The sequence below is a fragment of the Crocuta crocuta genome, unplaced genomic scaffold (assembly GCF_008692635.1).
Source record: "Crocuta crocuta isolate KB4526 unplaced genomic scaffold, BGI_CrCroc_1.0 scaffold95, whole genome shotgun sequence".
Lineage (NCBI taxonomy): Eukaryota > Metazoa > Chordata > Mammalia > Carnivora > Hyaenidae > Crocuta > Crocuta crocuta.
The window spans coordinates 13,472,835-13,489,643 of NW_027530971.1; the positions used below are offsets into that span (position 1 = coordinate 13,472,835).

At 37.2% G+C, this 16,809-nt stretch overlaps 1 protein-coding gene across 1 annotated transcript in view; it reads right to left on the minus strand.

The window, feature by feature from the left end:
- The window catches only part of MEGF9 (multiple EGF like domains 9), an 87,150-nt gene that overhangs the window by 29,367 nt on the left and 40,974 nt on the right, over positions 1-16,809 (minus strand). Inside the window, exon 4 of the mRNA XM_077769775.1 lies at positions 14,053-14,254. Coding sequence (XP_077625901.1) covers positions 14,053-14,254 — 202 coding nt within the window. The remainder of the gene's footprint in view (positions 1-14,052; positions 14,255-16,809) is intronic.

The window sequence follows — 16,809 nt, forward strand, 5'->3', positions numbered from 1 at the left end:
CAACTGGTAAAGCTGCTTGATTTTCATCTCTGAGTTTAGTGCTTAACTCTTAATTTGGTGTTAGTTCTGACCCAAGAAGAGAGTACTTAAGGCAATCAACTCCAGTGAACTGTCATTAAGTCCCATTCGCTACCGGTTCCTTTGACCTTAGTTCCCTATAGTCTCAATGGCAGAATTACAACTGTTGTCCCTAATTTCTCAATGCCTGGCTCCTGGTCCCAATGGTCCTGCCTTCCTGCTTCTGACCCCAATGACTAGGTTCACAACACTTGCTTCCAAATCTCCCATATATCAAATGCCTGCCATTTAAGCCCCAGCAAGTCAAGTAGACTCACTTTGATATTTATAATGTCCTAATTCCTGCCTTTCAAATGATTCCCTGTGGATGTTCTCAATACTTCATGTTGCCTTTTTCTATATGATATTTTTTTTCTTCTATATGATATTTAATTTCATTGTAGCCCAGCTCTGACTTCTAGACTTATGTCTCCATTGGCCACTCCTTTGGTTGATGAATCATGTACACCCATACCTGGACCTAAACTTACACTGAGACTCACAATGTCATATCTAATCTTCCCCATTCCATTTTAGGGTACAGTGGGGACAGTCTTGGAGTCAGATTAGACATGGGCTCAAATCTAAGCTCTACCATTTATTAATTGGTAACTAAGTAACTCAGTTTCTAAGAGCAAGACATCTAAGTTGTTCTAAGAAGTTAGAGAGCTTATATGTGTAAAGCATCAAAAATAGAGATTTAACAGGGTTTATCAAATGTTAGTTTCCTTCTGCTCCTCCCGCTGCCTCTCCTGGATTATGCAGCTTCCTTAGGTGAACAGTTTAGTTGAAAAAAATAATATATTTTTCTGCAAAAACTTTACTTTCAAATATCTATGATATCTTTTACTGGGCATTTTATTCAACCATAGAACTCTTTTAAAAAAACCAATTCAGGATCAGCAAAAGTAAAACTTAATTAAGGAAATAGTCATAGTGAATGTGTTAGGAATTGGTAGAAGAGGAGGAAGCGATTCTGTTATTGACAATATAAGCCATATTTTCATTACTGCTTTTGGCAGTGTGAGAAGAGTGTCTGTGTCCTTCCTGATAGTATTTAGAATAAAACTTCTTAAATCTGATGACATCTCAGATCTCTCTGAGAATCTAGTAAATATTATAGACCTTCTCCACAGAAAAAAGGACATATCCACCATTACATTTCATGTGCTTTTCTCCCTTAGGTTAAGAACTTGTGACCTTGAGCATAGGGGCATATACTAGCCCAGAACTGAATGCCACGGGAGTTTAAGGTAACAGAAAGAATGCAGGATAAGGTGTCAGAAGACCTGGAGTAAACTGCTCTTGCTTGGGCCTATCATGTAACATTTCAATTATTACTTCTCATGTGTAATTTGGTAGAAAATCATCCTTACCTTACCTGCAGGGTTGTTAATAGAATCAAATGACTAAATGTACAAGATAAGAGAATACTATTAATTGTAACTGACTTTATAGATATTAGTTATTAACATTACCTGGAAACCTACTGGATTTATAAACACAGGAGCAAGACTGAAATACCCAAATTGTTGAAACACACTGAATATATCATGCTAGAGAATTCATTTACTATATAAAGAACCACAATAATGAAACTGATATTTTTTAAACTAGTCCTGTACACTTTGAATATTAAAATAATCACAGCTAAATCAGTTGTGTCCCTTTTCATAGGAACTCTGGAGAAACTTCAAGTCAAGATCTCTCTCTGGGATTGATAAATTTAGATATTTTGAGTGGAGCTCAAATCCAAGGAGAAAAAAGATGAAGAGTCCCATATTTCTCTCTACCTTCTAGGAAACATATTTCTTGCTATTAAAAAAAAAAAACATCTGAGATAGAACAAGTCATGCTGATTTAATTTTCTTTCAGGGGACACAGGGAAGACAAAGCCTTCTCTGTGGGAACAAGCATCCTTCTATTGCAGCCTAAGTCTACTAAGATAAGGTTTAGAAGCTCTTTTAAAACTTTAGAGAGAAAAAACAATATTAAAACAGGCTGTGAATTTGATTGTATATTCTAACCACAATGTCATGCATCTAAAGTGGCAGATCTTCATGCCAGCAAAATTATTTTATTTCCTTATCCTGATTCTTCTTCTAGACCCAAGGCTAAGAATTATCAGTAGGACGAACTACACTGTCATCATAAAACTCTAATACCATCCATATTCCCTTGACTGACTGCCCTAACAATTCTGTTAACTTTCTATTTCTAAACAATATTGGATTTAAAGAAAAGTGTAAAGATAGTACAGGCAGTTCTTGTATACTAGTCACCCAAGTTTCCCTAAGGTTAATTTCTTACATAACTATGGTATATTCATCAAAGCTGAAAACTAACATTGCGATAGTGCTAGTAAACATAGACCTTATCAGATCTCCCTAATTTTTACACTAATGTCTTTTTTCTGTTCCAGGATCCAATCCCCGATATCACTTTATGTTTGCTGGTCATGTCTCCTTGGCCTCCTCCAATCTAAGTTTCTTGGTCTTTCCTTGTCTTTTATAACCTTGAAGTCTTTGAAGAGTACTGGTTAGTTGTTTCATAAAATGTTCCTCAATTTGGGTTTGTCTGGTGTCTTGTCATAATTAGACTGAGACTATGGGTTTTAGAGAAGACTATCGCAGAGGTAACATGATGTTCTCACTGCATCATAGCTGGAGGTACATGACACTACCACATGACTTATTACTGATGATGTTGTCTTGATCACGCAAATGATAAGTTTTCATGCTAGGAATCTGTCTGTGTGGTAGCTTAACTTATGATGGTGATCAGGCTTACTTAGAAAATAAGCAGAGGGCCAGCCACTCAGTTAATAAACCCTGGAGCCTATTAAAGGCAGTACAGTCAGACAGGTATTGGTTTGAGCCTGTTTCTGGCACTTAGTGTGTTGGAGCAAATTACTCAAGTCTCAGTTTCTTTACCTGTAAAATGAGACTAATACCACTTTAGTCAGTTGTTATTTTATCCTTACAAGTTAGTACACATAAAGCATTTAGCCTGGCACATAGCAAACATTCAGTAAACATTATTGCTGTTCATTCTGGGGTTGGTGGTGAGAGTAATAACACTAATATTATTTGCCAACTTGTGTGGTATTTTCATCTAAGAGAGGAGTCAAACTTCGTATCAGAAAAACACTATATGTTTATAAGATTTTTAAACTTTTTAAGTATAGTAAAAGGTCCTATCCAAGAGATGCTTAACTAGAGATTAATCTGTGATTTCTTTCTTATTTAGCAAGAGGTACTTACAGTTGCTTTGCCACTTGGGCAGGTGTAGAAAATAGTCATGAAGCAAATTCTCCTGACTGGGTGAAGAATCACTTGCTCTTAGTTGTGTGAGTACAGAGTGAGCAGGCACCACTGCCCTGAGAGAAAGGTTTGGCAAGACCTGTTTTATTGGGGAGGGAGGGAGGGTGTTTTGAGGTTTGTAGGTGAAAGAGTCTACAAAATGTCCTCAACTGGTACTCTCTGAGCTGGCTTGCACACTGGAATAGGGCTGCACGGATAGACTGAAGGAGCTGATTGTTAAGATCCATGACTCTGGAGCCATATTTGAGAGCACCCTGAAAGAACTTGGCACTGAGGAGTGGGCTCATCCTCCCTCAAAGACTTGTTGCTGCCTCTGCAAGGATCTAGGCCAGTTAAAGCATCACTGTAGCGGTGAGCGAGCTCAGTCCGTCTCAGGTTGTTCAGGGCCAGGCTTAAACGCACTCGTCCCACACAGGAGTGAAAAACAGTAATGTCACTGACCTGTTCAGAATCGCATTCCCTTGACACTTAGTACTGGAGAAAGGCTGACCCCTAGAGATATTGGAAAATGAGAAATTAATTGTTGGAGAATGGGTTGCCTCCAAAGGAAAATGGGCTGCTACTGAGGCATATGAGTGTCAGAGTAATTAACTGGAAAAATAAAAGAGGTAATGCCTATATTTGCACCTTGTTTGTGGAAAAGTTTGTCAATTATATAATCATTCAACTTACCTAATCTGTTATATTCGCTACCCCTTACAGGGCTCTCTATAAAGACTAATAGTTTTTTAAAACTCTCAAAAAGTAAAGGACCTTTGGGTTTATTTTTAGCACCAGAGAAAGAACATGGGTGTGGGGACCCTGCTGACACTCAGCAGCAAGGCTTCAGGGGGGATAAAACTCCCACGGGACACAGTGGGCAGCCACATCTGCTGAAGCGTGTAGGAAAGCAGATTCGATCCCTGTGGCCTGCAACAAAGGGAGAATGGGAACTTGGGGAGAGAGTACGGGCCTAAGAAGGAACCCTGGGACTGAACAGTCCCTTAAAATCAGCATAGAAATACAAACAACCTTTAGATTTCTGTGTAGAAGTCACAAATTTGGTAGAGTATTAGGCACCAAAACCGTGCTATCATGGGGGCATATCACCATTTTTGCTATTGTCCACAATTTATTCTGTTTTATTTATTCTCTCGATTCATTTATTCTCTCTGTTCTTACTATTATTATCCTGATTTGGGCCCTCACTAGTTTTCATTCTGCCTCTAATCTCCCCTGACTTATATCCATCCATCCTACCACTGCATGGACACAGTGTTGACCTTTCTTCTGCATAAAGACTACTTCATGAATAAAATTCAAATCATTTGTCTGGCCCTTGAGGCCCTCTGTGACCTGACCCCAGCAGGACTTGCCAGATTTATCTCCTCTGCCCCCACTTCTTTCACACCTTACATCCTGTGTAAGCACATCTTTGAGTCATTAATCTTGATCTTTCCTATTCTATAACATCCTTTCCCACCTTGTCTACTTCGTTATGCCTAATCCTTTTGTCTTCAAAACTGAGGTCAAAAGCTCTCTTCAGTGAAATCATCTCTGATTTTTTCAGCTATAAATGAGATCTCCCAGATTTCTTAATCCCCTTAACAATTTATCTTTTCAGTTTGTAATGTCAATTTTTACTTCATATTATAAGTATTTATATATTATTTTGTTGGTGTCCTTACTAAACTGGGAGCTCCTCTGGAGTAAGACTCACTGCCTGATTAATCTTTTATTTCCCACAAGGTCTATTAAAGCATTTTGCACATGATTTGTCAAATAAACACCTTGATGCCAAATACTGCATTTGTATGAACTTGATTACTTGTACTATTAGCACATATACATCTACATACTTGTGGGAGTCTTTCAGAAGAAGCAAAATAAGTTACCATTTAATATTATCAATAACAAAACTTTAAAAAATCCCAAACTGGCCTAAAAGTGGGCTAATAAAATAAACAAGTAGGAGAGTCTGCAACATGGTTTAGGGAAAGTACCATGTTTGATCAACAGCCACTATATCAATTCAGTATGACATGTTTATGTTAATATTCTCAAAGGGCACCAATAGCTGTAAGAAAGATGTGGGTTTTTTTTCCCATTTATTTGACTACAGTTGTTCTTCTAGTTAATAATTAGAAGATCAGGAGGGCAGAGCATGTCCTGTATTGAATGGAGGATATAAGATAGAAGTGTCCTGAAAAACACATAGAGCTATCTAAACCATAATAGACCTCCTACATTATTTACACTTAAACTCAAAGCACTCAGTGCCTTTTTCTGACTAAGCCCCTGTATGGGTATGGCCATGTATTAACATTCAAATTTTCATCTAACTTGTTTTAGCATGAACTTAACATGATACTTGGTGTAATGTGCCTAAAATATCTTCTACGACATAAACCATTGGCACTGTGCAAACATCTATTGAAGCAAATTAATTACAATAGGATTCAGGCTGAGATCGGTTACCTCCTTTTGACTAAGATGGTTACCTTTTAAAATTCTACTGTCAAAAAAAATATAGAAGTGAACTTAAAAAAGATAATTTAAACTAGAGATTGGTACAACTGCAATAATAAGTAATAATAATAATAATAATTGCAAGAATAATAAAAAAATTTTTAATAAAAGTAAAGCTATGAGGCAATGGGGCACCAAGATAGCTCAGTCGGTTAGACATCTGACTTTGGCTCAGGTCATGATCTCACTGCTCATGGGCTCGAGCTCCGCATCAGGCTCTGTGCTGTCAGCTCAAAGCCTAGAGCCTGCTTCAGATTCTATGTGTGTGTGTCTCTCTCTCTGATCCTCCCCCACTCGCACTCTGTCTCTCTCTCAAAAATGAATAAATGTTAATAGAAATTTTTTTAATAAAAAAGAAAAAATAAAGCTATGAGGCATTGTTCTGTTTTCTTAAGGTATAGCATAAGAATATGCTATGAGATTTCTTGAGTTTGGTACACAATATATATGCAACTCTCTACACCAGACATTTCTATCTGAATATACCACAATTACTTCAAAATGAACATGTTTGAAACCTAACATCATCATCTCCCTCTATCTTGTTTATATGCCTGTATTCTTTATCTAGTTAATGGAATCTCTTCACTCATGCGCCCAAGCCAGAAAGAAACATGGGAGTCATCTCTCTCTTTCCCTTTACTCTGTACATATAAACAACCACCTAGCCCTGTACATTTTACTGTCCAAATACCTTTTACATGGTTCCCACCTCTCCAGCACCATTGCCAATGCCATGTCAGTGTCTTACATCAAGCCTTTAACTCTCTTGCTTGGCTTGTTACAATATCCTTCTTACTGGTTTCCTTGCCTCAGCTTGCTCTCTCTATTCACCAAACTTCTGACACAGTGATGTTTTTTTTCTCTTTGAAAGTTTATTGTTGTCAAAAAGGAAAAAACAACAACACTATACTTTTTACATTTTACATTCACCTCTCAGAACACTTAATGGTACCGGTTAATGATGTTATATAAAAAGCCCACCAGCTGCTTGAAATGGCTACAAAGTTTTACCATGTTCTGGTATTAACAGTGGTTTGAACTCTTCGGAAAAACTGGTATAACATTAAGTACCAAGATTTCAGATTCCCAGATTAGAAACAATATTTTTAAGTTTGGAGGAAATTTAGTAAAAATTCATGGCTACAGGAAATGTTAATAGAAAAACAAAAACAAAAATATTGTCTAAAAAATAGGATTTCCCCACTCCCCTGATGGCAGAGTAATTTTTCTTAAAAGCAAATCCAGTGTCACATCTTATAGTGTCCTTCAATGGATAAAATTTACATATTAGGCCCTTTATGGTCTGGCCCTATTTATTTTATTCTTCATTCATTCATTCTATTCATTCATTTATAAATCTACCATGTGCCAGGCACTGTTCTGGTGTTAGAGATACAACAGTAAACAGTCAGGAGTCTCATCTCTTATCATTTCCCACTCTCCTTCAGCCCTTCCTCTTCACTGCTAACAAGTGTTGTTGCCTTCAAGAAATAGTGAGCCACCTACTCATTTTTCAAGTCTCAACTTAAATGCAGCTTCATCTCTTAAGACTTCCCTGAATCTCCTGTGCATTTTATAAATACTCATATTTTGTTTGCATTTCTATCTTTCCACTGAGATTAAGTTCTGTGAGCACAGGGATAATGTTTTTGGACATGTAATTGGCAGACGCAATGCCTTTATTAAATGAAATGAGTGAAGAAAATGATACAGTTTTCCTCAATTGTTAATTTTTTCTATTAATAAATAACTTTTTCTTGATCTCCCAGAATTATCGGCAAAGTAATAAAGAGTTTACACAAGCAGCTGTTATTCCCAATTATTACACAAGAGATGATTTTCAGAGCCCCATGTGAATTTGAGCCTCTGAAGCTTGCCATCTTTTTATTTGACATTTATTCCAGCATAAGTCTACTTCATGATAAAATTTTCCCCTCTGTCCCAGGGCATATTCCCATAATTAAAATTCAAAATAATAAATATTTTAATATTTTATATACTCATGTACAGCAGCAACCACAGATTTTATGTAAAAGGGTATTAACCACTACAGAATTTCTCTGTTATCTTACAGAGACAGTCTACAGTGCTGTACCTTGTATACTAGCCTGCTGTGAATGCATTAAAAAAAAATCTCAAACCAGTATGTAATTGCCTACATATAAAGCCAGCCCTGACAATATTTTAAGGGCCGTATTAAGAGATTCAGGCTCTCACTAGGCAAACTGATTGTTGAGATAAAATGCTATCTGATTTCTCCACTTATTAGACATATGTCCAAATATAAATCAGGAAAACATTAGAAATGCACTGCAGGAGCAAAAATGAAAACCTAAGATATTGTAGACCAACTCTCTCCCAATTATACAGGTTGGAACACCAACGGTGCTGTGAGGGGTGGCCATCTGTCAGCACATAAAGGACTTTGTGTTTGCACATAAAGACGTTGCTCAACCCACATCTGGCTCCTGTGGCCAAGTTCTACCCTCACTGGGGCAACTCCCACTAAAAAGACGGAGGCATAAAGAATGGGGAGATGAATTTTTTAAAAGCCAGCTGTTTGTTCCATGGGCATTAGATGTACGAGAGAATCAGGATAGAACTGGGTCCACTATTCTACCTGTATTTATTTTTAGAAAGAGAATAGGGAGGTGGAAACAGAAAAGAATTTGAGTTGGTGTTAGGAGATCAGGTTTCTCATCTCACTGTATAATCTTAGGAAATTCATTTGAATTTGCATGGCGTTTTTTTCTCCCAATAGGTCTTCTCAGCCCTCTGCCTTCCCAAAGCATAACTTGGAAGCAGATGTTCCCACCTCCTCTGGAAAGCCTCTCTCCTTATTACTTCAGTTTATTCATTTCCTAGTCTAAACTCTTCTACTTAGAAATTCAGCATGTATTATAAGCTGTTTGGTATTTGCTTCTAGTAGTTTTGTGCCCTTCAGTCTAGCATCGATTATAGGCTTCTAGACAAGAGCAAAAGCAATACTGTTTTACTCCAAAATTTTCTCCCTTTGTGAGTCACTGATTCTATAATCTAATATAAAATGTATGTAGTTATATGATATATTCCAAACTCCAGATCCAAGTTACAAATATCTCAATCCCAACACTTTTACTTACCGATTAAGTGAGGCAAAGTACCTAACTTCCAATTTTTTTTCCTGAACAAGTGAGAATTATAGTAACAGTGCTTGCTGTGGGAACTAAATCAACTGTTACATGCAAAGGGCCTAGGATAGTGCCTAGCATGTGTTCAATTAATTTCAACTAGTATTATTATTCTAAACTATAGACTGATTTTAAGAGGCTTGTTTATGAAAATGTAAGAAAATAATTTAAACTTTTTTTCTGTTAGAATGAAAATTTCTTCTTTAGCTTACCAACAAAAACAAATATTCCAACACAGGTTGGAACCTCCTCTTTTGTGACTCACCAATTCTATTCCACATGTTTTAAAAAGAAAAAATAGATCCAACACCTAGGGAGTTATTGAGCTGAATCTATGTGCCAGAGTCACAATGTGAGTGGACACACACACACACACACACACACACATACACACACACAATTTAAGGTTCACAAAAATCCTTCATGTCATATACATTAATCCTATTTTACAGATGGAAACATTGAAGCTCATAGAGATCAAATATCTTCATCAAGGTCATACAGTAAGTAGCTAAACCAAGAATAGAAACAAAGTCACTAATTTCATATTCCACTTCCTTTCTACTACACACATACTACTTGCCTACAATTTCCTTTTTCCTTAACTCATATATAATTTATAACAGAGCAGAACACAGAGGTTTTTTCCTCATAGTTCACCCATACATTCTTGCCAAAGTACACAGTCCTGAAACTTCCCATTTCTGTTCCTCTGGTCTTATGTCAATTCAACTTCCCTTCTGGTAGTAAGAAATGTCATACATGGTTGGATTTAGGGCTCCTGAGCCTTCCTTCTAAAGACTTCCTCTAAGTACATGTTTTTAAATGACTTTAGTGATGCACCGCTTGTTCTGACAAATCGCCTGATATTTTGAAATAACACTTAAAATTTCTAAATTAAATATTACTCCATAGTAACCCATAGAAAAGGATTATATATTTATCTCAAAAAATTTAATACATCTATCATTGGGGCCACAGGCAATCAAGGGATAGGGCAAGTAAAACAAATAAAGATTGGTGGGAGCACAGAAGAAGGCTTATTGGAAAAGAAGTCAAGAAGCTGAAAGGCCAAAGCCTCGTTGGGATCATCTGTAGATACTGAAATCGTCCAGAATTTTGACAGCTGGAGTGGTAGAGAGGCAACGGTGAGCAGGTGTGAGAAATAAGGGGTAGCCCTGGAAGAGGGAAGTGCAACAAGGAGGTAGAACAGCAAGTCTGTTCCTATGAGCTTTAGAGGCGGGATTCTGAGAAAGGAAACAGGAGAGCACTCTGGGAGTGGCAATGAGAAGCAAGGAAGATAACTACTCCAACTCCAGGTCCAGAGATAAGAAGAGTGAGAGAAAGAAACAGACATCACATTTAAGGGCTACGGGGGAAGCAAGTTCCTTCCAGATGTCATTTAGAAGATGATGGTAAAGGATGTGAGAAATCACCATACTTTGTATGCAGATAATATAAAATTACACATTGCTCATTACAAAAAAGACCAACTCAGGATAGTAGAACACAGTGGTTATATATGAAAAATAGTCCATGGAGATCAATTAATAATAATAATAAAACATAGATACCTTCCACCTCCTGTTTAGCATCAATCATCCATTATTGAAAACCATATATTCTACATGAAACGCTAACAAAGAACCTATTTTCCAATATTTCAAATGAAAATAATTAAAATTCATTACATATCAACCCAAAACTACTAACCAACTTCCTAAAGTGAAACTAAAACACAGTAAAGCACCTTTGTATAAGTAACAAATTCCCATGTTAGGATGTAAAATGCTCACATCACTCCCTGATCAAAAGCAACTCCCATGGTTAACAGTTGCCTTATATGCAGTAACATATCTATCGCATGTCCCCTTTGTTGACCTGTGGTGTACTTTACAAACCGTTGACATGTGATTCTGATGTTCTAACAATTATGTCTGGAATTTAACACAAGACTTGCCATGTGTTACTTTGTTTAAAATGTTGTATATGGCATTACTGAGATTCTGGGATATAAATACAAATTTTTTCTTATATAACCATCAGCCAAAACACACTGAATCAAGAGAAAAGAACATTCTAGGATATTTGAGTGTTAAATACCAAGAGGCTTTCTAACTGAGAAAGACAATTGTGTAATTGTGAAGTCATTCTGCTTCACAGAATAAGCACTTGCTTATTACATTTGTTCAATTGGATTGAATGGTAGCTTTAGTATATAAACTTATGCAAGTTAACAATACTCCCCGAACATCAAAATTTTCATATTCAAAGTGGGAGAATAACAGTGTTCTCTTCAGGAGAGTTTTTGAAAAGTAAATGAGATAATGCAGATAAAGCAGGCAGCACAGTGCCCTGTACAGTACATGCTCAATAAATGGTTTTTAGTACTATTTTTATTGTCTGTCTAGAAAGTGTAGATTTTAAAACTTTACACATGCATTTTTTTGTTTGTTTGTTTGATCCTCAAGACAAAACAACTATATACAGGAGAGAAACAGGCATGGATTGTTACCATCACTTCACAAATGGAAAGACAAATCCTTTTTTTTTTAAAAAAAAAAAAAAAGGTTTTTTTTAAGACTTTCCCAAAGCTCCATGGTTACGCAGCAATATCTATGAGGACTGGAACCCTAAACCAGAGCTTGGCAAACTTTTTCTTAAAGAGCCAGACAGTAAATATTTTAGCCTTGCAAGCCACATGGTCTCTTTTGTGACTAGTCACTGCAGCACAAAACCAGTCACAGGTAATGTGTAAACAAATGAGTGCACCTGTGTTCAATGACACTTTTTTACAAAAACAGGCAGTGGACTGGATTTGGTTCATGGCTGTAGTTTACAGACCCCTTGCCCTGGATCTTGGAGTTATTAGGCCGATGCACTTTTCCACTACTCTCTAGTTACGACCTATTTTCAGAATAGTGTTTAGCTGATGTAACTTAAGGACATTAACTGTGAGGGGAAAATAAAACATAAATAATTTATAAAAGATCAATGAAAACAGTAAGATATTACAGGAATTTTAGAATTACTGTTCTTCCCTCCTCTCCAGCTTTTAAAACTTTCTCCCACACTCCCCCCCTTATTTCTTTCTCCTCTACTAAGGCAGTCTGGCCTAGAAGTAAACACTGTTTTATCTCTCCAAAGTACTCACGAAAAAATGTGTTTGCAGAATCTTATTCTAAAGGGAGAAGTAGACATGCCATTAGATATGAGAATGAACAAACTTGTCCAAACCGCATCTTTTAAAATGGTAAGAAAGGTGAACCTTTTGAACATGATGTGCAAGCATGCTTTTAGTGGGGCAAAGGGAGCAATGATAAGCAACTACTGTATTCTCAGCTTCAAACAACAGAATGATGATCAGTTTTCTCATTATAGAAGCAGCACAGCTTGGTGGTGAGGACATGGAGTTTGGGACTGGAATCCTAACTGGGAATGCTTCTTCTGCCCCTTAGTATCCTTGTGATTTAATAACCTATGTAAAAAGAGTTGTAAGGATTAAAACAAATAACTATTTTAAAATACTAAAGATCATAAGCATTGATTATTGTTGGATTTGAAGCTATAAACTGCTTAATCAAATTCATATATATATATATTTAATTTTTTTTAATGGTTACTTACTTTTGGGAGAGTATGTGAGTGGGGGAGAAGCAGAGAGGAAGACACAGAATTGGAAGCAGGCTCCAGGTTCTGAGCTGTCAGCACAGAGCCTGACACAGGGCTCAAACTCACAAACCACAAGATCATGACCTGAGCCGAAGTCGGACGCTTAACCTAGTGACCCACCCAGGCACCCCCATTTTTTTAAGTAGGCTCCATGCCCAGTATGGAGCCCAACATGGGCCCTGAACTCAAAACCCTGAGATCAAAACCTGAGGTGAGATCAAGAGGCAGACACCTAACCAACTGAGCCACCCAGGCGTCCCCACATCTATATTTTTAGTAGGAGTACAATATGATACAATATTGTATATTAGGACAATCTGATTTATAAAGCATCCTAGGTAGCTACTACTAAGTATAAAGAAACTCTTCTGCTAAGGTGCTAAAAGTTCTTTAAAAAAATGCTCTCTCGTTTAAGCCAACATTATTCCTTTGAAATTAAAACAAACCAGAATGTACTGTGTGATGTGTGCTAGGCATTTTACATACATCTACTTATTTAACCTTCACAACAACCTTGAAAATGAACTGAGGCTCAGAGAAATAAAATAACTTGCTGAAAGCACAAAGCTCCTAAGTGGCAACAGGTCTTGGATCTACACCCAAGTCACATAGATTTTAAAGCTCATATTCTTTTCATTACATTAACACTGTCTCTTCAGCATTTTGACTTGGGGTCCACAAAAAGCTAAGTGCCTCATACAAAATCAAAGAATAATTACATTCAATGTCATAGAAGGCAAATCCTCAGATTATGGGACACTGTTCTACTATATTAAGTCACCTCCAAATCACATACTATTTTGAAGGTAATTTCCAGACAATTCTTGCTTAATTAAGTTTTGGTTCCCCAAAAGGTGCTGGTGAAATCAGTCTTTTCCTTACTAGTTAGAGAAATTAGGGTATTACCAACAGTAAGCCTTAGATGTGCAAAGAAACAGTTCCAGAATTTTGATAAGAGGAAAAATAAAGAGTAAATTTCCTGACACTCCAATGGCATGTGAATTAACATAACAAGAACATTTCCACTGGAAATGCCAGGAAGTTATCACTTCCAGAAAGGAGATTGCCTTCTCAATAATTTTTTCCATGAAATTTAGAGAAATTGGTGGGCCAGGTGCTTTTGAAGAACTAAATCAGTAAATTAGAGGCTTTTTAATTCTGATATTAAATATAACATACAAAGTGAAGGAATAAAAGTGTATTAAATATTTTATAAATCTATGCCCCCCTCCCTCTTTATTTAAACCAGTCTCTCCTTGAGAGCAAGAGCGTTTTCTTTTTCTTGATAAAAAAAGTCACCTCCACCCTCTGCTGCTTACCTGTTGCAGAGTATGCTGCGGGCTCCGTGTGGACTACAGTCACACGGCAGACAGAGCCCAGATGTGTGATTCAGGTAAAAGCCCTCCCTGCAGATGTCACAGCGAAGCCCTTGATAATGAGGCTGACACTCACACTGCCCGGTGGTCTGGTTGCAGCGATTCACATCCAGACTTCCCACCACAGAGCAGTTACATACATATTCTGTAAAGGACAGAAGGAAAGAGACGTTATTCACTACGATTTAATGCTTTCTTAATAAAATAAAACTCAGTTTTATTTTTCCTAATAAATGTTCAGTTTTGCAAGGATGGATAAAATTAATTCTAGTTCAAATTCACTTTCTATCCCATTTAGTTTATTTAAAATGGGAAATATATGCAGTAGAGTATGTAAAACTATACGTCATTCATAATTCTAAAGCTAACATTCTCAATGTCCTTCCCAGTACTTTTCATCTTCTAGCCCTTTTACACTTCTACCTTTTTACCTTTTACAGTGTGTGTAGTGGAGAGGGGTGGCTCCTGTATACCACTAAGTTTTCCTGGACAGGAAACTTCCAGAGGCAGGACCTATGCTTACCTACATGGCACTGAGAGCACATGTTGGAAATGACAACATGTTAAATAATAAAGAGCCCCATTGTATAGCAGCAAAAGCCTAAGGCTCAAATGATTAACTGCAGAAACTTACACAGGTCAGACAAAATTGTGCTACAGCTGGAATCGTAAACTAATGCGTTCTTCCCAGGAAGGAATTAACGGAGAATTGAACCCTTAAGGTAAGGAAAAGGATGAACAATAAATCCTAGACGAGAAAGTTTACACAGTCGTCCTGATCAGTGGGCTAAAACCGATCACAGTTGGAAACTCTTTCCTAAGTTACAAGACTTAGAAAATAAACTTTCCTTTAGCTACATTTCAGAGTTCATTGGATGAAAATATTTAGAAGTCCTTGGTTTTAGCCTTTAAATGTAGATATATTTAAAGGTCAGCTCAGATTTGGGTTTTGCTATTGTTTATATTCATTTAATCAAGGAAGTATTTTCACCATGGTTTGACACAGTATCAACACAGGACTTTGTAAACATGTCAGAAACAACTAAAGTCAACTGCAGATAAAACAAAACCTTGTACACAGCTTAGGAATAGCCTCAACTCCAAAACAGCTATAAACCTAGGTTTAACAAGCCTCCCAAAAGTCTATGGTACAAATTATACCTCTGATTAGGTAAGGCACTATATGAAATGACATTATATTGACAAATATTGAGCTTGGAGAAAATTGACAATTTAAAAAAAAATGTTTATTTGTTTTGAGAGAGAGTATGTGCACGAGCAGGGAAGGGGCAGCAGAGAGTGAGGGAGAGAGAGAATCCCAAGCAGGCCCTGTGCTGTCAGCACAGAGACTGGCATGGACTCACAAACTGAGGTCACAACCAAAGCCAAAATCAGATGCTTAGCCAACTGAGCTACCCAGGAGCCCCAGTTTTTTTGATGTTTTTTTAAAGGTTTATTTAGTGTTGAGAGAAAGACACAGTGTGAGTAGGTGAGCGGCAGAGAGAGAGAGAGAGGGAGAGAAAGAGAGAGAGAGATGCAGAGTCTGAAGTAGACTCAGGGCTCAAACTCAAAAACCATGAGATCATGACTGAGCTAAAGTTGAACGCTTAACCGACTGAGCCACTCAGGTACCCCTGATGATTTTTAAAAAGTTACTAAATAATTGCAAATCCAAGGTCTCAAACAGAATGCTATAAAGGAGTTTGCTCCTCTAGTCTAGAAGACATTTCTTTTAAAGAGAGAGAAAGGGGGGGGGGGGGAGGTGCTGAGAGAGGGGGAAAGAGAATCTCAAGCAGGCTCTACACTTATGGAGCCCCACATGGGGCTTGATCCCACAACCCTGTGATCATGACCTGAGCTGCAATCAAGAGTCAGATGCTTAATCAACTTAAGCCACCCAGGAGCCCCAGAAATTAAAATTCTTAATGCCATCACAGGCAGCTTATCCACAAAAGTCAAAGCAAAGGATTCTACAGAGAAATTCCCACTTGGCCAAATCCATACCAACTCTGTACCTCCCACACTTTTTCTGTTCCTAACTTTTGGGGTCACCTTATCTCCCTGGTCTTTCCATCTCTTCTAATTTGTAAATAGATCAAATGAATGAATATACATATATTGGTAAGTGATTTATTTTATGAATAATTCAAAGGTGGTAAATTATTTACAAATCCCAAAGAATTCAAGATTTCTTCAGCCCTAAACTTAGAAAAGGTATCAGCTTCCCATCTCAGTCAACTTTCTTATTTTTACTAGGATATGCTAGCATAACATTTCTCTGACAGAGTTACTTTGTTTTCACATTATTTCTAGTTTTTGGTGTGTGTGTGTGGTTTTTGTAAATAAGGAAGCCACATTTAGCGGTCTGAAAACCTGCCAACAACTTCATGGTAAGACCTTCACTCCACCAAAAATAACCAGAACACTTAAAATAACATTTTCTTCCAGATGTGGCACAATTTCAACATACATCCAATTCCTCCTGCTGGATCAATTTCATCTCAAGTTAAACTGGACCAAATTGTGCTGGTGTGGACAGATCCAGCTCAGGAAAAATGAACAGATTAAATAAAAACTCTAAGACTGAGAATTTTATTGTATTATTTCCTTACTAATATACTTCCATCTGAAACCTGAATCAGTGTTCCCATTCACTGGGGTAAGATTAGTAGTATTTTTTCATAGGAACACAATGAATCG